The sequence below is a fragment of the Limanda limanda genome, chromosome 15, assembly GCF_963576545.1.
Source record: "Limanda limanda chromosome 15, fLimLim1.1, whole genome shotgun sequence".
In the NCBI taxonomy this organism is placed as follows: Eukaryota; Metazoa; Chordata; class Actinopteri; order Pleuronectiformes; family Pleuronectidae; genus Limanda; species Limanda limanda.
In genome coordinates this window covers 10,260,007-10,284,598 of record NC_083650.1, presented here as the reverse complement: position 1 = coordinate 10,284,598, position 24,592 = coordinate 10,260,007, and the positions used below count along the sequence as shown (strand labels likewise).

General features: G+C 41.4%; 2 protein-coding genes across 2 annotated transcripts; both read right to left on the bottom strand.

The window, feature by feature from the left end:
- Positions 1 to 292: 292 nt before the first annotated feature.
- On the bottom strand, positions 293 to 10,171 carry hif1an (hypoxia inducible factor 1 subunit alpha inhibitor). The gene is made up of 8 exons (XM_061086697.1): positions 9,795 to 10,171; positions 5,188 to 5,438; positions 4,010 to 4,158; positions 3,715 to 3,860; positions 3,472 to 3,578; positions 2,826 to 2,889; positions 2,627 to 2,737; positions 293 to 2,328 (listed from the first exon to the last, which is right to left on the bottom strand). The coding sequence occupies exons 1-8, from the start codon at positions 9,957 to 9,959 to the stop codon at positions 2,272 to 2,274; spliced, it is 1,050 nt and encodes a 349-aa protein (XP_060942680.1). The 5' UTR covers positions 9,960 to 10,171; the 3' UTR covers positions 293 to 2,271.
- Positions 10,172 to 17,110: 6,939 nt separating this feature from the next.
- On the bottom strand, positions 17,111 to 23,606 carry wnt8b (wingless-type MMTV integration site family, member 8b). The gene is made up of 7 exons (XM_061087412.1): positions 23,569 to 23,606; positions 22,541 to 22,688; positions 21,605 to 21,638; positions 20,519 to 20,657; positions 19,795 to 19,920; positions 19,554 to 19,696; positions 17,111 to 18,370 (listed from the first exon to the last, which is right to left on the bottom strand). The coding sequence occupies exons 2-7, from the start codon at positions 22,609 to 22,611 to the stop codon at positions 17,801 to 17,803; spliced, it is 1,083 nt and encodes a 360-aa protein (XP_060943395.1). The 5' UTR covers positions 22,612 to 22,688; positions 23,569 to 23,606; the 3' UTR covers positions 17,111 to 17,800.
- Positions 23,607 to 24,592: the final 986 nt, after the last annotated feature.

Below are 24,592 nucleotides of genomic sequence, written 5' to 3'. Positions count from 1 at the left end.
TGAACTTTAGTGCAGATCTGGATTTTATTGATCAAATTAAGTATTTTCATTTGGAGCGGTCTTAATTCAGTTACTTGTCAGTCACATATATTTAATATTTTAAATAGAACATTTATTTTACCTGTTTTTACTGACAGTTTGCAGGTATCTGATGTAAATTGGATATGGTGATAAAGTGGCCATCAGCCCTCAAGGAGGTATGAGCTCTTCAGGTACCCTCCTAGTTTTATCTCTGTTTTACGAGTACAAGAAATCACGGCATCTTTCAGCAGTTATTAGAAACTCAGGGTCGAACTTTGCAAACAAACTTTATTCAGAGGAACAAGGTGAACACAAACAGAATGTTCAAAACAGAAAGTCAGCAGCCATCAATCAAAAACATGCCACTAGCTCTATGAACTCTTGTCACTCTCACCTGTTAAAGCTGTTTAATTCCAGAGTGAAAACACTTTTGTAAAAAAAAAGAAAAGAGAAATCAAGATCTTGCAGCATTTAGTGACCTTTCCATGTCAAGCAAGGCACACATAGTAAACTGGGGTAACATAGCAACAGAACAGATGAAACATTAGTTTCACGTAGCGTAAAATACATAGAAAGTAGCACTGTTGAATTAGTGTGCAGTGTTTATCTGCACATTACCAGCAATAAGTTAATCAGAACAAACCATTGAAAACCTGTGTATTGCTGTTGAATTAAGTGCTCGGATGATATTGTTTTTAGTGCATCACTTACTGATTCATACAATGTCACAGGAAAATAATGATATGATGGTTTATGTTGGTTTGCCACATACAGCACGGTGTAAGAAATGATCCTTCCCTTTCATTTAATGTACATTTTCACAACAGTTTGAGAGAAAGCGTGTGCAAACTGCACAGCGGCACATTTGAGTGGCTCTCGAGACTCTTTAAGGTGAAAATGCGGCTGCAGGAAAGTGAAGTCAAGTTAATTTCTGAGGATCTATAGTGATTATTGGAGCACGTGCACGTTTTCCACTGGAATTCATCCTTTTATACACATTACAGTGTCATTTAATCCCAGCTCTGCTGCATTTAATGCGACACACAGAATATTTGTATTGTAGAAGTATAGTGCATGGACCAGACACATCAAGCTGAACATGCAACTGCAAACGTGAACACTAGATGGTGCTTTTATGTTGCACTGCAATGGCTGAATACATGAGTGAGATTCCAGCAGATGGCCCTGCTAGATCAGTCAGTGAATAACATTTGAACGTAAACCGAACCATTTAAGCAGTTTTACACTCATAACAGTTCAAATCATCATATTCAAGAAAACATCACCTGTAGTTACCTGAAGTTTCCCAAAAAACAGTAAGTCTTAAATTTAACATTTGCAACTAAAATTGCAGATTGTACTTCAATTTATCGTCAGTGCCTCCTGACCTATTACTGGTCTGTGGGAAAACACGTCCAGAAATTCCTTGAAACATAAAAATAAGCAAGGGCATAAATAAAGCACAAGGCAAACACTCGGCGAAAAATCATTTAGCAGCATCAGCCATCACATATTCCTTCAGCTTATATATAAATCCTCTGTTTGCACTCCGACACGTTTTTGATCATATTCCATTACTGGTTCTTTTCTGTCTTCTTTGCAGCAGAGAGTCTTCACTGATCACTCACAGAAACCATTTTGTTATCAGGCATCAAGATGATGCAGATCAAACTAATAAATAAGAACCTGTCATCTTTACGAGTTCGTGATAAACACAGAGAACGTGATACGACCATTCCACATTTACTAATCGAGCCACGACTGTTTTCTTTTTACATGTGTATAGAAATGCCCTGCATTAACTGATGTCAACCGAGTTTATGATTTATCCATTAGTGGTCAAAATGTTGAGGTTGCTCAAAAGGTACCGATTCCAGCCAACTGTTACTGACTGGGTGAGCAAAAACACCCTTAACACCCACCTGCCTGAAACATGAGTGTTGACGGAACACTGCATCACAGAAAAACAATCTCGACTTGAGGCCAAAGGAAAAATAAAAAGAAGAACTCTTCAAGTAGGCGCCAATTCTTACGAGTTGGGCAGGAGTTTCTTCTGTAATCGTTCGTATGGCGAAAACGATGGCACTTGGAGACGACTCAAGCGGAATGGTTTTCAAGATGGCGGCTCTTTGCCATGCAGTGATGCGTAGCTCCACAGTCAGGATGCATGACACACGCAGCAGTCTCACTTTCACAGGTTTCCAAAGGACTGAAGTTAACAGTTTCGTGGGTGCAAGGGGGGGGGGGCCTCTAACTGGTATCCTGGTCATATCGCCCCTTGATCATCGTTTTCAGTAAGGGTCCAACCTACGGAGACACAGAGTTCTTGGTTAGTTTCAGCTTCTTTATAGAGACAGATCACATTGTTGTATTCATCGTCCCACCCTGGATATCTCTTTCCTTTCTACTAAAAGCAGGTAAGCCATAAATATTCACAGTAATTGGGTTGCAGGGAAGGGTCAGCACGCCCCCGGGATTTCATCCAACAGGCGACCTAGATGTGGATCTGATTCGATGCTCTAGAAACTGGCAGTGGGACATTCATGTGCGACTTATATAATCAGTACACTGATGACAGGAGAGAGGACATTTAGTAGTTTTTTACTTCATGTGGGTTTCCAAGAGCTTCTCCCAGCATCTTCTCGATGTTTCTCATGATGGCCACCTTCTGATGGGCTCTCAGCGGGTACTCTATCCTCTTGGGGGTGGGTGCGCCCTGAGCAAAATAAGTCATTCAGTCGAGTGCCATGAACAAAATACAAACATAGTCAAAATTTAAAGTAAACCGAGTCCAAGTGATTTACCTTGTACCAGAAGTTTACAGTGATTGTCACTCCACCGCTCAACAATGATTCAATGTGATGCCACCTGAAGAAAATGAGAAGAAAATGCATTAAAATCTCATTTTCAGGTTGTTTTTGTCAAAAACCGTAGAGTGTAGCCTCCATCAAACAAATAAAATACTAAATATAAATTCAAGCAAAAAACGTCTGAACTTGTGATGCACGTCCAGTCTTTAAAGTTATTTATACAAATCAAAAGTTGCAGTGAAATGTTGTGTTTTCCTATGGCTCTTGGTATCCAAATCTAAAATTACAATAGTTGTCACCAACAGCTTTTTGATAGTTTCTCAATAACCTGCATGTTGTAATCTAACATCATATTTTTCATCATAACTCTGAAGGAGTCATTTGTAGCTGAAAGTCAGATTTATTTACATAGCCCATTAAAAAGAACTGGAGTTGAGCCAAAGTGCTTCACAAAGAAAGCGAAGGAAGAAACAACAAAATAAAAAGAGTTTCCTAACTGAGCTGTTATAGTCACACTGAAAGCAGAGAGCATGAAAACACATCAGCTGACAGTGTGTCCAAGAAATTCCATTAGCAGCTGATTTAGTTCATGTTAAAGCAAATAATTTCTATACACGAGCCGTGTAGATGTATTTCTTACCAATACATGGGAATGTAGAGCACATCTCCTGGGCCTACAACAGCCTCATAGCCAACAATATTTTTAAAACTGGGAAACTGCTCTACATCAGGGTTATCAAAATCCACCTAGAAATGAAAAAACACACAATTGTTACAATAATGAACACAGAAAGTTTTGATTTGTTCTCCTTCACAATCGCTAACATGCAATAACATAAATTAAGTTCACATATGGGTGGGTTGTCACTTGTCCTTGTCTTACTTGGCTCTGTCTGTCACATGGGTGGTGCACAGGATACGGATAGAGACACTCAAACTGGTCGGGGGGGAAGAGGATGCATCTCTTATGTCCTTTAATTTGTGCAAAGAAGTTCTGCTGCTCGTCGTAATGTGCCGGTGTCACATTCCCTGTGGTGAGAGGATATGTAGCGTGAAATACAACGGACGCAAAAGCATATACAGCTACGGAGGTGATTTAAAACACTTGGATCAGGTCTGCTGACATTACGTTTTACTGTATTCCTCATGCAGTGAGTGGCTCCTGTCAAATCCCTTACCCTCCATGCCGATGAGCAGCAGGTTGGATGTCAGCTGTCCCCAGTTCCTCTTGGCTTGCTGCTTGTTGATCCAGTTCCAGTTGAAACCGAGGAAGTCAACGACTATCTTCTTCCCCACTGTGTCATTCAAGGTCTGCTGCAGGTAAACTCTGGAGCAGCACAAGAAAGAATGTGTAAGGCATTTTGGTTTTTATATATATATATATATATATATATATATATATATATCTCTATAGATGTGTCTGCACATGGTAGCACTACAACACTGTACTGAGGGAGGTGGACAGAGTGAATTATAGAAAATTAAAATGGCTTAAAGTCTCCCTTGATGAAAAAACATGTAAATAGTAAATACACATAATCCTCCAAATTGTGTGCATGAAATTCCACACACTCATGAATATCAGGCAAAAATGTCTGATTGTTTTCATCTGTGAATTATTCTCAGAGAAATAAACTAAAATATTAAAGAAGGCGCCCTATATCAAAAATATTTAAGACATTGAAAATAAAAATGTCCTGGATTCGCCACTTCATCCAGAGCCACACCAAAATTAAATTGGTTCCTTCCCAACCGGTATTGCATCCTTCTACTAAATTCTGCGGCAATCCGTCCGGTGGCTTTTGAGTAATCTTGATAACAAACAGGCAGGAGTGAAAATGTAATGGAAAGAAAACCGCCAGTGTGATTGTTTCATCAAGTCAAAGAGCGAGTTCACAGTATCGTGGGATTTATTACGAGCAAAATGAACTGGACTCGTCTGAGAAACATTTTTAAGATCCTCAGGAGAGTCCAGTTGCCTTCATGTTGCACTTACAAATACCATGACCTGGAAGCCTGGGAGGCATTCCAGATATTTAGTAAGTGATCTGTGTCTGAGTAGCCAAGTCAGGTCACAGGAAGCGGCTCCTGCCCCGACTCTCCTGAGTAAATGCTTAGTCATTTGCAGCACTTTCCTGTGCTGCTTTACATTTCCAGAGAAAACCCCCTTCGCTGAACGACACACCTGCAGCAACATCACATCCTGGTGCTCAGGTTACTGTTCGAGCTACAAGGATTGGAGTGTGTTTCCACTGTGCATTAACCCAGAAAGGTTTGATATTAACATCTTATTCATGTTAAACACAACAGAGCAGAACTCACAAGTGAAATATCCTTTCTAATAATTAACTCTTACCTCTCCTCTCCACCCACTTCCTCTGTTTTGTGCATTTTATCCACAAACTCGGAGAATTTCATCTCCAGCCGCCGTGACTTGGGGACAAAGTTCTCATAGTTGGCCATCTTCTTCTCGTCGTAGTAAAGGAATTTGTGGTTTTCTGCGGTGTAAACAGAGAAGTCTCCATTTCCAATGTTCTCCTGCAAGTATGCAATGTCCCATTTGAGCGCTGGATACACAAGGTTTGTGTCTGTTAAAACCACCGGTTCCTGGAGATGGACAAAGGACATTTAAAAACAGTAATACTACAAAACATTATATTTATTGGCCAATATACACTTAATAGTGTTTTAAACTAATGGTGGACTGAGGAATAATCACTGCATGATATCCGAAAGGGATTATCACTGTTCTTTTTTTAGTACTTTGTGTATTCTATGTTTATACTGATTATAGAACTGCCGACATTGCATTGTATACTATTGTTGCAGTGGTATTGCAGTATTTCTATTTTATCTCTTTATCTTAATTAATTTCTCATTATAACACATATTATATAATGTTTCTCTTGCACTGCTGCCTGTTGTGCAGCTGTGTCAGATTTGAATATCATCTACGGAGGATCAAGAAAGGTCCATCTTATCTTATTTCATTTTGCTGCCCGGGGGGTGTTCTGTATAAAATGTTTGCAATTTATGTTTGTACTTTAACATAAAGCACTCTGCGTCATTAAACGGGTGCAACATAATTAAAACTGTACATATGTACTTTTTTTGATATGTAGACCTTAACTTTATGCCCTATGATTGTGTCACAGTTTCCAAAATAAATCTCATTATTTATTTAAATGTTTTATTTATGTATTGAACCGGATCTGAGGAACGTGACCAACAGACGTGAACGCAGCACGTCCTCCACAGCCAGCAGCGCGTGGCACGCGGATGTGCGTGAGAGGGCTACGTGACTAACAGAACGTAGAGCGCTGAGCGCGCTCCCGCGGCGCGCCACCGCTCACTGCCCCCGGTTTCACTTTCGCAGGAGCACGCGGAGAGTGTATGCGTGCGCGTGGGTGTGCGTGTGCGTGCGCGCGGGTGTGCGTGTGCGTGCCATGCCGAAGAGTTCGGACGATGAGGAAACGCAGGTTTAATAACTTCACTGTGTCTTCATGCAGCGACATGGCTTCACCTTCAGGTCCCTGTTTTTCTGTTTACATTTGTGTAGCATTAAAATCATTGGTGTGTATTTTTAAATTACATGTGTGGGTCTTAACATATTGATGTGACTTGTTCTTTTATATGAATGACGTTTTAACATGTTTTTATTGGTATTAACCTTATATGTATAGCACTTTAAGCTGTATTTCTTGTATAGAAGTTGCTTTACAAATATAATAATAGTTTTATTAGTATTACTCTTAACCCCCAGACTTCCACAGGAACCGGGACTGTTTTTTTAGCAGTTAACTAACACAGTGACAGTGTATGAACAAACCTGTCCTACATACATAACATTCCATTTTCAATCTGTTTTAAAATCTATAGGTGAACTCATTCAAACCACTCTGGTGAATAGAAGATTATTCTGCTCTTATGTTCTTTAATAATAATTAATATTTATTGTACATGATAAGAGACCATATTTATTATATGACCCCTGACTGCCCATCACACCTTCTCTGCATATTCCAGCTCTGAGAAGCAAACTACTCAAGATGTTTACAGGAAGGTTGAGCTGCTCTTGTAAAACGTTTCTTGAGATCTGAAGTTTGTCATTAGTTTAAAGTGCAACAGCGTTGTTAAAAGGAAAGTGGAGTCATATGTCTGTGTCAATGACTAGACAGAGCAGAAAGGATAATTTCTATTAATGCAGAATGGAATCTGCTAAATTGACATATTTTTTTGTCTTGAGTGAGAGACACTCGAGTGAACTAGCAGAAAATCCAACCTGATTATCCTTCTGGGCTTTTAAACTGTTTCTTTATCTTTGAGTGTTTTATGTGTTTAATATTTAAATTTGTTATTCTTCTGATCTGTCCTTTTATGCTTCTTTTATTTCTGTAAAGCCCATTGAATGACCTTTGTGCACCATCAAAGCTGTTGCACCATCAAAGCTGTTGCTTTATCAGTCAGAACATCAACACAGCTCCATAAAGGGTCATCTTTATTCAACCTGTTATATCAAACGTTTGAGTTACATGGAAAATTATCCCATTATTCTTCTGATCTGTCCTTTTATGCTTCTTTTATTTCTGTAAAGCCCATTGAATGACCTTTGTGCACCATCAAAGCTGTTGCTTTATCAGTCAGAACATCAACACAGCTCCATAAAGGGTCATCTTTATTCAACCTGTTATATCAAACCTTTGAGTTACATGGAAAATTATCCCAAAAAACATGATAATGAACACAATTAAAAGAAGGCAAACTTGCTCTCAGACAAATGATAATATTTATTTATCTTGAATGTATATAGCGCCTTTCAAGAGACCCATGTATCTGAGAAAATTAAGTAATGTTTAATCTCTGTGTTGAAAATGAGGGTGTGGTCAGGTGGGTGTTGTTTCTTTAGAATGAGACACGATAACAAATGACAATTTACAGCGTCATACATTTCTACAGAAGTGTATGATTAATAATTATTGTCACGTCAGGGGATAACTGATTCCTCATTGATCACTGATGTCTCTTCATTGTATACAGCCCCACATCTTGGCTTGATGTTAAACTTATATTTCAACCTTGCTTGCTAATTGTTTGGACAAATAGAGAACAGCGAGCTGCAGTGAAAGCTTCTCTGTCAAGTACATTCCTCATGTTTCTCCTGGGAAAATGACTCATTATAATAGCAAGTGTGTTCTTAAATATGCAAGTCATTCTTTTATAATCTTCCTTTTGCACAAAGCGATACAGAGGAACAGACTAATGGTAGAGGAATGTGTCCGTTGTTGTTTACAGTCTTTTACAACTGAACGTGTCAAAGACCTAAGAGATGTTGAAGTAGCATCACTTCTCTTGCTTTAACTCAAGTGGAGCCTGTGACAGCTTTTCAAATCCATCCACAAAAAGGCAAACCAGAGATAATGTTTCTTAAGAAAACTCAGACGTTTAGTAAACCTGGGTTTGGCAAGGGAAAGTGTTGTGTGTTTCTTTACTTTGAGTCAGTTTGAATACTTGATGTGATCTGTTGGTTTGTGATCTCAGTGTGGAAAACAAAAAGAAAGTTCCTGTTGAAAACTTAAATCCCCTTTCAGAGCAGACAGCTCTTCATGGACTCCAAGCTCCTCGTTTTAATTTGCTAACATCAACGTTTTACCTTTCTAGAAGTGCAATAAAAATACATAAAGTCTTTTACTCCTTCAGGTGTTGGCTTGTTTTATTTGACCCGCGACTATGCCTGATACAGTTCAACCCTTTTTTCTTCTCAAGTCTTTTGATAGAATTTTCTCCTAATATCTGATATTGTGCCGAATGATGATTTGACAGCATTAACCTGTGTACTCCTGCTTATGAATGTAGTTGTATATGCTGTAGGATTATCATTTTGTTTATGGTTTTATTGACTAACGATTATAAACCACACAAGTCGAATGGAAACACAGTTTATTTTCTAACCTCACCAGCTGAGCTATAGTCTATTAAAGCTCAACAGGTAGATGACTCTGCTGTAAGAGGCTCCGGCTGCCTGACACTGAATACAACTGAATGAGGCTTGTGTCCCTAAGTGAATCAAATTAACGTCAGCGTTCGTTCCTCTTGTGTCAAAGCAATTTTTACCAACCTTTGCTAAACATGTTACTCATTAGAGGGAGAATATCCTCCAGACAGCAGGTTGTTGTCTCAACTTGAGAACCTGCCCATTAAAATCACAGAGTCTGCATTGCTGTCAGATTTGTCATCACTGTTTCCCCTTAAAAGGTGAGAATGAGGAAGGAGGCAAATCCACATTGGATCACGTACAGTAGAAAACCTGCTGCTGACTGGTTTCGGTTCATTTCATCTCCGTGCTGTGTTTCTGTCCACAGGTGTTTTACTATCACATGTCCAAGTCAAACTACCTGAAGCAATGAATCTGACTGTCCTTTTGGCTGGAATCAGAAACAAGCTTTGTAGTTTCATTGTGCCTTCATTCACCAAACTACAAAAACATTTTTTTGGGGTCATTTGTAGTAAAAGTTAAAAAAAAGTCAAATATTCACTGCTTACATCTTCTTTAAGTGAAAGAATGTGATGCTTTTATTTTGTAAAAGGTGGTTTTACTGTGAAAATCTATGGGTTAGTGACCGTGTCAGAGAAGAAATACTTTTAAGGGACATTTTCTAGAGCTCTGGGAAACAATTATAATAAAAGCTAAAGGAATAATCGATTAATCGAGATAATAATAGTTAGTGTCAGCCTTGAAAAAGGTTTGCTTCACCTTAGGTGTTGTCACTGCTTTTACTTTAATCTTCAAAACCTCACCAAGGAAATGTTTAACCAAGAGTTTTAATATAGTTTTTCAAGCTTTTAAAGCATCGGAGCGTTCAGTGGGTTCAGTAATAGAACATGTCTGCCCCCCCCCCCCCCCCCCCCCCCCTCATCTGACAGGTAGAGTGTGGAGAGATGCGGTTTCTCTCTCATCAGCTTTACCTCGTTGTCGATGAGCAGCTCGGCGCGGGGGTCGGTGTGGGACAGCCGGGGGATGGCTCTGGTGGTGAACGGGTATTTGCGGAGCTGGGACTGGTCCCAGTCTGGGCTCTGGTCGCCGGGGGAAGCAGCCGCCGGGTCGGGCTCCACCACGGAGGCTGCTGCCATGGCCGCTCGGCTGCCTCCGTCCTCCGGGCTGCGAACCACCGAGCAGCGGCTCCTCTAGCGGACTCGTCCCCGGACTCGTCCCCGGAACCAGGCCACGGAGTCACAATCACGCAGGTTTTTCCCATTCACGGTTTCCACGCTAGCGGAGGGAGTGTGCGCGGTCCCGCCGCCTGGAGGTGGAGGTGTTTACACACCGTGTTGACAGCAGACAAACAACGACACCGACCTGGAGACAGGAGGACACCTCGATCAGTCCAGGGTCAGGACATCCAAACAGCGACCCCTACTGCACCGGAGGACCACACCGCCCCAGCTGCGGTACTGTGACTCCACCGCTAGAGGGAGCATTTGTAGTATAGTAGAGTCAAACAGGCAGAGACACTCGTTTTGTAGTGTTTCTTTTAAATGTACGTTGTTACGGCCACAACTACGTACATTTTTATATTGCTCAACCCACTGACCGCAACATATAACGCGAACTCCACGCTAGAGTCATGACAAAACAAAGAAATTAATTGATAAACACTGAACAAATAATGTTGTTGTACCGACTTCAAGAAATACTTTAATTGTAACACTCGAATCAAGTTAACAAGTCATATTAACACGGCTGGTAGCTTTTATATGAGTAGACTTAATTCATTTGAGTGTTTATTTAATATGTAAATAATGTTCCTATCCAGTGTACTTTATTAAATATAGTCTAAAGGAAAAAAGCTCCTGTTATAGTAATAGGACGTTATAATATACTAAACTACAACAATTGTAGTTTAGTATAGTTTTTCAGAAACTTGTAGGCAAACAGGCAGGGATTCATTTTGGATTGAAAATAATGTGTAATTTTTTTTAAATGTACTAAAAAAAATAGTTGTTGGTCCAATTTAAAGAAATACTTCAATTATAACACTCAAAGGATTTAGGTTATTCAAAAATGAAGTTAACAGGCCGTCTGAGCCGAGCTGATTACTTTAATATGAATAGACTCAATTCATTCGAGTGTTGAAGTGTTCATTTAATTGGTGAACAATTGTCTTATCCAGTGAACTTTATTGTACAGTTTAAAAAATCTCTTTAAATATGTGTTTTCATTTGGCTGCACCATCAGAGAATGTGGACTGCACCGCAGTAGAAAGTAACCAGTGGTGGGAAGTAACAAAGTAGAAATACTTTGTTACTGTACTTAAGTAGATTTTTCACATATCTGTACTTTACTTGAGTATTTATTTTCCTGATGACTTTTAACTTTTACTCGCTACATTTGAGCACAAATAGCTGTACTTTCTACTTCTTACATTCTCAAAACTGGCTCGTTACTTGAGCAGCGGAGCTTGGTGGAACGTGCAGCTTTACGCACGGCGCGCCTCTCTCTCGCTCTCTCACTCCTGCAGGAGCTCGGTTCAGTCTTTATTATTAGGGCCCAGGCACTGACAGACATGTGGCCCTATTGAAATTGTAAGGATTATTATTCAGGCAAATGAATGAGGGCTTTTATTAGGTGACTTTACATGATTTTTTTGAAGGTATTCCTTTTTCGATTCACATTCGTTTTCCCTTTCCTGCTTCGTGTCAACATCTGCACATAAATACATAGCTCGAAGCAGCAAGTGGTTAACTTTTCTTAAAGAAAATATTGGAAGTAGTTGGTTTAAACAAAAACTGTTGGCAAATAGACTATCATTGGTTGGCCGTGTCTACTTAGTCTTACACGTCCACGTAAACAAAACAAACAGATTTAAAACAAGTCGAGATGGAAAAACAAACAACACAACCAATTATATAAGCAAACGCAAAAACAACTTTCAGCCAACACAACCAAAAACAAACACTGTGTCATGGACTACTACTACTGCATATTCACGCACACAATTCATTTTTTTAATGGACCTCGCCAAATGGAACCCTGGGTAATCAGGCCCAGTGTTCCACTCACTATAATGCCAATATAATTATGCAAATATATTATATATCTATATATTGCCAATTCCAATCCTTAGACGCCCTTTGTGCTGACTCAACACAACTTAGAAGCTGTTGAGTCTTATATATGTACAGTATTGTACAAACTGGCTAATGTGTACAACTTCAGGCAGGGTTGTGTCTTCACTTTGTCGGCCCTACAGGCAAGATACCCTACAGGTGTAATGTCACCCTGCTGGAAACAAATGCAAACACAACCCCAGGCCCATTCAGTGAAGATAGTCTAATGATAAATAAACAGGCTTACATGTAGATGCGTGGACAAGCTGGCGGGCAGGTATACAGGCAGGTAAACATCCAGGCAGTTAAAATGCATAATACAGCTAATAGACACAAAAGGTTAATTTGGTCTATTAGTGTGCTTAGGTAGAATCAAGAGGCACTTGTTTATTCTGTTGTGTTGATTCTTTGTTGTCGCTAGAAGTTCAGATGCACTTGTCCAATACTATTTTAACCTCAGCATCTCGGGTTCAAAATTTGTCAGTTGAAATAAAATTTGGTACTTGTACTTTTACTTTTGATACTTAAGTACATTTCAACACCAGATACTTTTGATACTTAAGTACATTTAATATGAGCAACTCTAAGACTTTAACTCAAGTCATTTTCTGACGGGTGACTTTTACTTTAACCGGAGTCACTTTCAAGTAAGATATTTGTACTTTTACTCAAGTATGGCTTTCAAGTACTTTATAAACCACTGAAAGTAACAAATTCACTTAAATTGAAAAATATTTACACCAGCTGCCACGTTAAAATGATGATATTAGCATCTCTACATCATAATAATATAACAAAAAATATTAGCATAGCACCCCCAGAGTGGCCATTCTCCATAATAAGTACTTTTACTTTTGACATTAATTAGATTGGACAACATACCCACAAAGGTCCCGGTTGGAGTCAAACACACAACACTGCAGTTCATTATTTAGCTTAGGCTTGACAAAACATCCCTGATGTTTTTGTTCCAGCGACAGATCAGAGTAATTGGCAAGGGAATATATTTGGTACATATACATATTCTCGATGCAGAGTAGTACTTGACGGTGGATTGCAGGTCTCTGAGTCGCATTAAACATGTTAAACTACAAAGATCTAAATATATAATTAATGAAATTTCATGTATAAGAAAATAAAAGACCAAGACCTTAAGAAATAAGTTTTAAAAACAGAAACGTTAAATGCAGTAGAGACCACATGGAAACAGTAAAAATGCACATGTATTACACTGCTTTATGAGGGATTGTAGTAGGTGGTGCATGCAGGGGTTGTATTCTTATCGGAAAACGTACTCAAACGTTAGGTATGAGGCACTTGCACTTAACATTCTCCATCTTGTTACTTATTGTGGTTTTCTATTCCTCCACACTTTAGATGGAAATATTTAATTTAATTTTATATTTTATGCATATCATCAAACATCTATCTAATCTCTGTTGTGTTTGCTCTACACTGAGTAAATACTTTTGAAACACTGAGACAATATTTAGCTGTGGCAATCATACCCTCAGCATTACCCCATTGATCTGGCTGCTCATTCTTCATGAGATAGCAGTGCACGCTGTACCTTGCACAGTGGACTCATCAGCTCATGCAGCCCTGCTCAGTTTGGTCAGTGTCCGGCTGGAGTTGAACTCGCTGGAGTGCAAGTTATGAATCACTTTGACCGATCAACGACTGATTGGTTCATCAGTTCTTGTTTTTCACCTCTGGGTGAGAGTTTTAATAGAAACAGTTCAGGCAAAATCTTAGCTCAACAGTACAAATACATTTCCTTTTTTTCTTCCTGAACCTAAAGCTATATGTTGTCTCCTGAGTCATGCTTTATCAGCAGGTTTCCACCTCAGGGACTTGTCCGGGCCCCCTGGGGAGTTCCCATGCTCCGTGTTTCCTGTATAGATCAGTGGGTTGAGCTGAGCTGATCCCTGTGATGCTCCGCTCCTCCCCATTCTTTGCAGATACCAGGAGATTGACCACCCTGTTGAGCCTCGAGAAGTCTGTATCTCCATCCTGCTGATAGCGGCTCACTCATTCACCTTCTCCCCTACAGATGGACTGCTGTCAAAACAAAGACTCTGCTGTTTACACTGAAAGTTTCCCTGATGAGTGAAACATCCATTTGTTGTTCGTTACAGCTCCGTTACTGAGCGTACAGCCGAGGGAATAAATCGACATATAAACGCACGGCTTACGACTGATTTCCCACAGTTTTGTCGACCACTTTAAGAGCATCTATACTCATCTGTATTGGCTTTCTCTCACATTCATGCTGACCCTCGCCCCTGTAGGTGTTGTAGGTCCAGAACCCCTAAGCCTTAAATCCTATTAGTCAAGGATTCTCTGAAGCATTATAAGTCGTTTTCCCATCTTTCAGTGATTGCGCTATCACTCAGTAGCAGAAACAAATCTGCCTCCTTTGTCTGATTGATTCTCCACATTAATTACATGTCAGAGTGGCATGTTGCAGGTTCAGGAATGCAATTTAAACAAAATGTTCAATTTCACCTCCATTCAAAAGTTTGACAACACTTCTTTTTAGGAGCTACTGTAAAATAACAACATGTAAATATTTTTGTCAGTAATCTCTTATTTTCTGAGTTGAAATTAATTCAAGGGTTCCGTGGGAGAAACCTTCTGCTCGAGCTCCACATCTTCCTCTGAGGTGTTGTCTCTCTCACCGTCACCTTGGGCTCATGTGTGCCTGCAAATAGGAGGTGGCAGGGCCGGGCCGAGAGACGGAAGTTCAGACCCCTCGGTCAGAGGTCGTGTCACCCTCTGGGTGGGTTGAGGGGGGAATTGTGAGTCCGAGTCATGATCAACGTTATGTGCTGTTTCACACATCTTTATAACCATTCAGTTCAGCTGGGGGTGCATTCGGGGGAGGGACACAGACAGAGACTAGTGAGAGAGAGAGAGAGAGCGGAAAAGAGCCAATGATGCTTTTAAACCTCTGTTAACCTCAAACTGTGGTCTTGTTGTTCATGTGAATTTTTAATTTTAAACTTTAATATGTGATTATGATGTGTATTTTAAACTTTAATGTGTGATTATTTTTGTGTCTTTGAGCATTGCTAAAAGTTTAATATGAATTAAATGAATGAGTATTATTATTATTTCAGTAGTAGTCCATAATGTTTTGAACATAGAAACTATGATTAAATACAGTAAATTACAGTACAGCGGAGTAAAGTGTCAGTGTGACAGTTGTAATCTTATGCAATATAAACATTAACTGAACCTACAGGCAGCATCAGATGTTAGGTCTCCAGGTAAAACATGATATTATCATCATATACTGCCGACCAGAGCAGTGCCATCTATACCTTAACCACTGGCGTTTTTTTGTTTTGCATGAATATGCTCAACAAATATTTTTGGACGGGTGTAGTAGGGAGGAACCCACAAGATCCAGGAATTTCTTTTTACATTTTTTCATAAATTTCACTGACTTCTCAGGGAATCATCCATGGATCTTGAAGAAAAGCAGTCTTTGAGGACTGATTTTTATGAGTAGGTGCATTTTGGTGCAGCTTAATTTAATTTAAGGGGACTTTTGGGCCTTGGCGGAGGTATGTGCTCTTCTAAGTGCTATTCTAGTTTTCGTCTGAGCCTCATCTTGACTGAATAAGCAGTCAGCGTGACTAACATGTCAAACTGCTGAATATTAAAATGTCCAAACAGGTTTTTCTGTGGTTTCCCACACATGCACTGACTGTTGTGTCAGCAGACTCGCCTTTGTGTGCTTATATTTACATGTGGGTAGAAGGAGGACAGTTTCTGCTGAGGATGAACCGGTGTTAAAGTATGATATATGAACTTTAAACGTGTTTTAGTTAATTTTTAATCCATAAATGTGCTTGTACTCTTTTACTCTTCACAAAGATGTTCTTGATAAAAAGGCCATGTTGAAATGATTTCAAGGTTTTAAAACATGTCTTTCCACAAACTACCAAGTACTAATTCAAATGTTTGCGTTGCCTTTAGAATATTATAAATGAACATTTTGGATTTGGATGTGGCGCAGTCTTTCTCCCTGATCACAGTAAACTGCAGAGCTTCCACAGAGCCGTGGGGTAAAAGTTTGGTATGCTGGTCCTTTTGTTGCTGAGAGGGTTTTCGCTGCGTGCCAGCCCGAGCAATCCAGGCAGACCACAGGGGTCACCAGAGGAAGGAGGAGTTTTGATTATGATCATTATTTGGTAAATAAGATGTCAACAAGGTGGTTCCTTGACACTTCATTGAGCAAAAGGAGGAAGGTGCAGAAATGAACGCCCCCTTCTCAATGGGAACTCTAATCTGCTCTTTCATGTCCCGTCTCTTCTGAAGGGTCTCGGCCTCAGCTGCCATGTGCTGGTCCGCCTGGGCCTGGCACCTCTTACTCGCAGGTGGGGTGAGTATCCTGGCAAGCATGTGTTTATAAAACCCACTTGTTTGGGCACAATACTTGAACTAACTTCTTTTGAGCGAACAGTGTGAATCTGTGCAAAGCCTTTTCCCAAAGTCCTTTAGAAGGCGACGGCCCATTGAGAGAGGAGAAGAAGGGATTACCTTCCTCGACAGTGGTGCATTTCCGAGAGAGCTGATTAGCTCTGCATTCATTGTTAAATCGAGCAAAGGAAGGCCCTAGAGGAGTGAAAGGATCCGAATAGGTGGGCCCAGAAATAAAACAGCCGCAGGAAGCCCTGCACAGGCAACCCAAAGTTTTCCCAACATTTCTTTTCCCTGCTCCTAAGGAGGTGCAGCGTGAAAAAGGAGATTAGCATACAAAATTAGAGGCGGGTTGATTTTTTAAGGGCAACTTGCCTCATGCCCTCCACCCCCACAGCCCTACTCTGTCTGGACAAAGTTAATTAAACCAGTATTAAACAGTAAAGAAACTTCCAAGCGCCCGGGAGTTAGGGGGCTCTTTGAGGATTACCATGATGAGGGGGAGAACGCGGAGGTATTTGTTGAGGCGAAATTGAGAAAGGCGTGATGGACGGAAGAGTGCGCTGGAAAGTTTTCCATTCTTCTTGTTGTGGCCCCCGAGTATCCTAACCCCAACGTGAACAATGAGGAGAGCAAGGCTGAGTTTGCTGCGGAGCATCAGGTATTACTGTCACAAAGAGCAGGACGAGCGCTTTCTTCAGGCAGTATAATATATGAGATCCAAGAATTTATTTGTCTTTCCTTACATTTTAATACAAAACAAACCATAAAGGCGACTAACAAACAAAACTAGGAAACGCTGTGCAATAAATTAACAATGTACAGTACAAAGTGCTTCATTTTATGTACAATTAAATACATCAGGAGGGCAGCAAAGGCCAGGGCAGTGAGAGAGCATAGTGAGTCCAAAAATGTTAAAAATGTTTTCTGATTAAATTCAAAGCCTGGCAGTGATACATGGCATTCATCAGCTGCACAATTCATGAGAACACAACCCTGACTGATTCTTAAAAAGTGGGATTTTTAAAAGCTAATTGTGTCAATGTTCAAAAGTCAGATCATCCATCACTTGAAAAAGAATGATGCTTAATTGCTTGATTATTTCCCCTAGATTTCATTCTGTATGTATGGAAATAAATAAATCATGTTGTGGAGAACTTTGAAGTTAAAGAAATTATGTTCAAATGCTTGGTGACTATTAAAATGTTAAAAAAGAATTAAAAAATATATCTTAAATACATGTATTCCAAACGTGGCTTCATGTGGCTTTGTGTGCGGCCCACTGTTTTTAACTTTTAATACAAAACTGGCAATAAAGGTTGTAGAAAGAGAAAGTTGTTTTTTTTGTCCATAACACACACTATCTGAACATGCACAGATAGTGTGCAGATAGAGTCTGAAAGTGTTCCTGGCACAGCAGGTGATGAAGATGCTTAGTGCTTCTTCCTCAGTCGGAGGTTCTTGCGGCGGCTGCCGGCGCTCTCGTTCCTTCCCCTCTGACCCCCCCTCTTCACGCAGAAGTACTTGGTCACTGTCTTTCTGCACTGCTCACACTTCACCGCGCAGCACCAGTGGAATTTGCAATTGCAGCTCGACACCATCTCGGCTTTCCGCTCCTCCACGGCCAGGCCGCACTCCCCGCAGAGCCTCTTGCAGCTCCGCTTCTCCCACTTGCTCAGGCTCTTGCCCTTCTTGAGGCACTCGCGGCCCTCTGTGCCCGGGAAGCCCAGGGTGCGGTTCTCCAGGCAGTAATCTGGGGAGTCCTCCAGGTGGACCAGCTCCTTGCGGGAGATGGAGCTGAAGGTCTCGGCCACGGCCCCTCGGCTGGCCGCGCTGTTCCCGGCTCCACGGAGGAGGTCCACCTTCAGCGCCCGGTGGTACTTCTCCTTCAGGTAGTTGCCCACCTCCCTGAACTCTGGCAGCTGCAGCCAGCAGGTCTGAGTGGTGCAGCTTCCCGACACACCGTGGCACTTACACGTCTTCTGCATGGTCCCCTTAACAGCCTAACGGGGGAGGAGAAACAGAGAGATTGTTTGTTGAAGAATATTATATTTTGCCCACAGTTTTATATGAAAATAGTAAGAAGTTGGTTGTGTGCAATAGGATTCTCTGTAGGTTTAAATGTGCATAAGAGTATGTTGTAGAAGGCCGGGATGGCCATTGTGTCCTGATTGATGTGTTGTCCGATTAACTGATAGTATTCTAGTTTTCCAGTTAAGTAAAGAAAGGATGAATACGCTGAAAGGAAGAAATGATAGTTTCATGGTCCATTGCTGAGTTTCTGTGTCGTCCCCCGTGTTTCCTGACTTTACTCGACACAAAAGAGCTGTCGTCTGAAAAGGAGCGTTTTCTTTTCGCGAGGAGGGGATGAACTTTCTGTTGAGGTGAGGCTGAATCAAAGTTTCACATCGAGCTCCATTGTCCCCCAGGAAGAAATAGGAGTATTTATTTAGCATGTTCATTATCAACATGTTTTCTAGTGTGAGAAGACCCAATGGAGGGTCCCATTGAGTGGAGAAATGAAAAAGGAGTTTTTCTCTCATTCTATCCCCATTTTTTTCTGTTACAATGATGCTCCAGGTGCCTTGGGGATCCTAGGGCCCGACGGGGGGGAGCAAAGGCACCGTAAACAAAGAGCACTTCAGCTGCACGCCTGTGGTCCCCTCAGACTCCCTCAGGGCCAAACAAAGACCAACATAAATGTGGGATCCTTATTGCAAGAATAAAAACTAAACACTTATTTTAAAAAGCAGCATAATACAGAATGCTGGGCAATGTCTGGCTCCGCAGGATCTCTAATTAAGCCTGCACCAGTGATCCTGAGATTCTCGAGTTGAGGTATTGTCATAAGGGGCATTCAGCACTGGTAAATAGGCCCTTCTGGTACACCGAACACACTGTTATGATTGGGGACGAGTGGCACCTCACTTATAGCGACGTGAAAGGGATGCTTGGGTGGCACACTCAGTGTAATTCTAAGCGGGGAAAAAATTATTCAAAAGGTGCTTTACACAGCGGAATCAGTCGGAGGCCCCGGGAGAGATTCCCCCAAAAAATCTCCAAGGAGGCACCGTTTAAATACTGTATGGTTCAAAATCAAGCCACTAAAGTCTCATGATCGTCCTGCAGCTTCTAAGAGGGTATGGTCTCTCACTGCCAAGTTGATGGAGGGAGCGTCTACTGTACCTTGCGCCCAGCCTCGTTATTGTGGAGGTTCATGGCTGCCCGTGCGTCCTGCCCTGTCTCCAGCGCATCTACGAACTGCTTGGAAATGGCCTCTCCAAAGCCGACATTGTCGCTGCAGCCGCCCCAGAGCCAACCGTGACCACCTGGGAAAAATGTTAAAGAATAAATTTACCTCTGTTCTTTCATTGATATTCGAAATTAAGCATTTGGCGGTGGGGACATATGTAGACGTCCGTCTTACCACGTTGTCCGTTCCGGCTGTCGTCGCAGCCACAGTTGTCAAAGTCTCCGAGGCTGCAGTTCCTGGTTAAAGTGTACATGACCCCAGCAGAGCTGATGGCGTGAACGAATGCCGTCTCCCGATTGGCTGCAAACAGAGACACTTATTAACTATCACTCAGAGGTCAGTCAGGACATTTTTCCTGTATATTAAACTCTCCTCTAAGTAAGTGTAATTGCATACAACTGATGACCATATGCAGTTTTTAGGTGAACTTTTTATGTATAAAATGGTTTAAAAAAAGATTAGATTTCTCATATTCTGCTCAACAACATGAATCCAGGTTTCTAAACTTAGAGTAGATTTGTTTGTTCCCTAACTCAATGACTGTTGGTCTTGTGAATGTCAACATATTCTTTAATAAGCTGCCAAGAGAGGCAGTAATTCTGGTGTTGTTGTGCAGTGGATTAACGTGTTTGATTTGCCTCTGACCATTGCCACTGTAACTATTCTACAGGCTGATGAATGTTTCCAATGAGCAAACATCTCCCATTCACGGAGGAAACAAAACCCTGCCCCCTGAGACGGGACACGCAGCCTGAAAGACGCAGAGGCTCACAAGATGTTTTTTTCTCAAACTTCTTTGGATATTTACCATCCAGATCTCCGTCTCTCTCTCTCTCTTTGTGAGCGTATGGCTGATATGTAGAGATGTCTGAAGGCTGGTGGAGCTCAGGGGACTTACCGCTGCGCAGGCTGCTGTGGGTGGAGAGCTGCAGAGCTCTTTCGGGGCAGTTCCAGCGGTCCCATGCAAACTGATACTTGCACTCCTCTATGCCACTCTGAGCGCCCGCCGCCACACTGCTGGAGTAGATCAGGTACGCCTGCAGGGACAGAGACATGACACGTATTAAACCATTATCCCGAGAAACATAGGCTGAGGAAGATGAGGTGGTTGTGGTGTGATGTGGTACCCAGATATGTGCACAGTAGGAAAATAAAATGTCATCATAACCCTTTTAGCAAAGATTTACCTAAACAATTTGACACAGATTCCACCTAAAGAGTCAGATGTCATGGATGCAACAAATTGTGAGAACATTCCTGGATCATGCAACTGATGAAAGTTTCCTTTAACCTCTTTTATATTTACAACTTCATTCTAGTGTCTAATTTTTACAGAAACACTCAAATGCTTTGGGGGTTTAAAATGTGTCTCGCCTCTTTCCTTTTAAAGATGTGGATAATATATATATTTTTAAAAAGGCCTCAACAATTCAGACATTGAGATAAAAACTGACTTCCAGTGGCATTAAAACAACCTGATTGAAATTTTACATCTTCATACTTTTTAAACTGCAGAGAGCTCTCTAACCCGCGGGCTCTGTCCTCGGCTTTCGCCTGCCGCTCTGCTGCTTGTCCAGACTGTGTGAACGATAATATAACTAATATGTCTCAAGTGGCCGTTGGGGAGATGGAGCACCACCTCTTTCACAGGGGTCTCAACCGCTAATGATGACCACCCACTACAGCCATGGCTGCCCTCGCCTCTTCACACATTCAGCCTGCACATGAGCCGCTGAATAAGGTCAAGTGTACGGAGGGGGGAAAGAAAAAATCCCAAAGGGCCAAGAACATCACTGATATATCATCAGAGCCATTGTTGCATTTGAGCAGATACCTGAGCTCGTCCAGGCCCTTGATTTAAGGGATCTCAAGGACAATATCCCCAAAAAACACAACACAGACCAAAACTATGTTTCACCGCCTACTCTCTCGCAAAAGGACAGGGTTAAAAAAAAAAAAAAAGATCAAAAGAACGTTGGCTTACCTTGGGTCCAGTCATCAAGAAATTATTCACTGACCTGGAAAAGAAGACAGCTTATTCACTCAGGGAAGCTCAGAGTGCTTCACAAATTCCTCCGCTCACATCTCTCATTAGTGCGCTTTGTAACATGTTAAACCGTGACACCGGTGAGCATCCAAACATTACTGAGCAATATTTATACATTTCGTAAAAGAGGGAAAAACTGTAAGGACATGTAGGAGCTGAAGCACACCGGGTAGGAAATTAAATATACTATCAATGCTTAATCAATTAAATTAAAGTCAATGATGTTGGCTGCTGTTTATCCCTTTTATTTGGAAATAAAGCAGATATAGATAGATCCTTAGTGTCACTGTGCTTTGAGAACAATGGAAAGCCTTTCAGCAGCTCTGCGGCATAAACAGATTTAATAATTAAAGAGCAACCAATCTGTAAAACAGTAAATAAATAAACCAGCAGACTAGCCAAACTGCCGCAGGAATGTATATGTATAAAAATGTTGTTATAGTCCCATGAGCTCTTGCGTGTCTCATTTGTCTGATACGGCATCAAATCGGCTGTCAAAATGTAAATAAATTATTTATAAATGGTTTTAAATCCTCCGGTCTTTAGTTTTAAGTGATGATAGATGGTTAATAAATAGAGTTTGGTGCAACCCTCTTGCAAGTAGATGGTAAAACCAGTTCAAATGAGTTTTAATAACATGCAAGGCCAAATGTTGTTCGTAGTAATGGTGCAACTGATTTATAGAATATTAACACATTAATTAGAACAGGTTGTTACACTTATAAACCATCTATAAGGGTTAATACTTTATTAAGAAGTAGTACTGGTGTAGTCAATGAAGCAATTCAGGTAATATTGGAGTTAAAAATGAAGACTAATTGAGGGATGTGCTGTGGTAAAAACAAGCAATATACTTTAATAAACCAAACTTACCAGCAGCAGCAGGACTTGGAGTGAGCCAGGAGAATGAAGATGTAGTAGAAAACCTCCAGATGCATGAACATCCTGCCAGGTGAGGTCCAGACGCTCCGACGATGGAGAGGAAACTGAGCTCCCTGCACATCAGACTTCAGCAGTGGGCCTGCAGGAGTCGAGGAGGGGGCTGTGAAATGGAGCCACTCTCGTCCCAACGAGAGATTATCTGCTTAATTAAAGATTTTCCCTCTTCTCAGCCTCCGGGCCAATCAGAGGTATTTGCACCGGGGAGAGAGTGAAGTGATCAAAAGGGCACCCTGGGCCTTCGGGGCCGGACAGCCGCGGCTGCCCTGCCTCCATTCAGCGGCGGAGGGAAGATCAGTTTAATCCCGCAGAGGAAAGTGTAACACTGATCCCCCGAGTTTATGCAGCTCCGAGGGGAGAGATCCACTTTATTTAAGTTATTTTAACGCAGATGAGGATTAGGTGGAAGGAGGAGGACACTTTGTGACAGGACCAGAAGAAATGTGTGTTTGTTTTAGAGGAAGTAATTCATGTCTGTAACAAAAGTGTGATTGGATCAGTTTATCGTCCTGAAACACGGGGACTGTCCCTCACCCAGGCACGTGACGCCAGGGAACCAAAAGCGTCGAGTGGTGTCAAATTATTTGCGTTAAATTTGCAGAATAAGCGATTTACGCAATAAATAAACAACAACAAAAACTGCACGTGGATGCGCAACAGGTTCTTCGTATAATCATCAAGAATAGCGAGTCTAGATCTACGCAACTATAGGATGATGATGACTACAACACTAATATTACTATATTTCTACCTCATGCGGTGTAATGATTATCATAATAAGGAATCAATCATAATATTGCGATAATAACAAATGAATAATCAATTTAACAGCTATGATTGTGCATGTTTTTGTTATTATTATTATTTGTTTCGTCACATCAAGACGAGTTTTATTTATGCATGAGTGCAATTGCCTGCAATCGTCTCATTGACAATATTTAACAACAACATCCAAGAGGTACCTTTTCGATGTTTTAAATTCCGTGGGTCCCTGTGTCCGCAGAATTTAAAGGGTCAGAGAATCCCCCCATCAGAAAACAAAAAGGAGGATTGGGACTGAGCCATTGATCAGGTATGATAGGCTACATTTGCATCACTAATCCAGATGGTCCCTATACAGCTGACAGTGAGATGAAGGGTTATTTCCCACTAACCCCATCTGACCCACAGGTCCCTTTCCCCCTTTAGGAAACGTCTTGTGTGCAAATTAGGATTAGAGCAAAAGTGATTTGGAGGAGGGGGAGGAGGAGGAGGAGGGGGTGGTGGTGGTTCTGAGGGATGTTTTTGGATTAAGATTTAAAGAGGAATGACAAGTAAAATGAGACAAAAGTGGGGGGGTCCGTCCTGTTGTTTTTGGCTTAAGGAGATAACCCTAAAAAAAGTCCACAGCGAGTGAGGAAATAACTACTAGCAAACTTGCAACAGGCTTTTTGTTGTTCGTGCATTTCTAACTTTTGCACAAATGGAATCACCTGAACAAATGTGACCCTGGACATGTATATAGTAAAAAATATATATAAGAAGAAGTTGTGACAAAGTGAACATCAGCAGCAGCATAATACATTTTCACAAGTCCATATTGCACAAGTGAGAGAGTGACCCCAGCAGAACGTCCGAGCTCCAGCTGACTGTGTGACCACACGGAGGTGTTACATGAAGAGGACGATGGCCTGACAGTCAGCAGCCAATAGACACAGAGCTGATGTCACCGACAGGGTCAACAGGGATCAATGCTGCTAAAGTATTTGGGCTCAGACTCACTGTGGTGCCTGTGCTCTGCGGACTGAATTCGGCCAAAAAACAAAACACACGTATTGTTCTCCCACAAAACAAAGGAGGATGCACTGGGAAGGCTGGGTGGGTTTGCTGTGAAGGGACCCTCCAGCAGAGGGAGCAAGTGCACAGATGTTTCAAATGCAGGAGGCTTTCTCTCCTTGTTTCTCCTCCTCGGTGCACACAAGACTCACAGTGGGAGCTGCCATGAAT

Excerpts from the sequence above, each read along its gene's own strand:
- hif1an (XM_061086697.1), bottom strand. The coding sequence starts at position 9,959 with ATGGCAGCAGCCTCCGTGGTGGAGCCCGACCCGGCGGCTGCTTCCCCC. Across the intron at positions 5,439-9,794 it reads AGCTGCTCATCGACAACGAG|GAACCGGTGGTTTTAACAGA; the intron begins GTAAAGCTGATG and ends GTCCATCTCCAG. Across the intron at positions 4,159-5,187 it reads GAAGTGGGTGGAGAGGAGAG|AGTTTACCTGCAGCAGACCT; the intron begins GTAAGAGTTAAT and ends GTGCTGCTCCAG.
- wnt8b (XM_061087412.1), bottom strand. The coding sequence starts at position 22,611 with ATGTTCATGCATCTGGAGGTTTTCTACTACATCTTCATTCTCCTGGCT. Across the intron at positions 20,658-21,604 it reads TCTTGATGACTGGACCCAAG|GCGTACCTGATCTACTCCAG; the intron begins GTAAGCCAACGT and ends CTGTCCCTGCAG. Across the intron at positions 18,371-19,553 it reads ATAACGAGGCTGGGCGCAAG|GCTGTTAAGGGGACCATGCA; the intron begins GTACAGTAGACG and ends CTCCCCCGTTAG.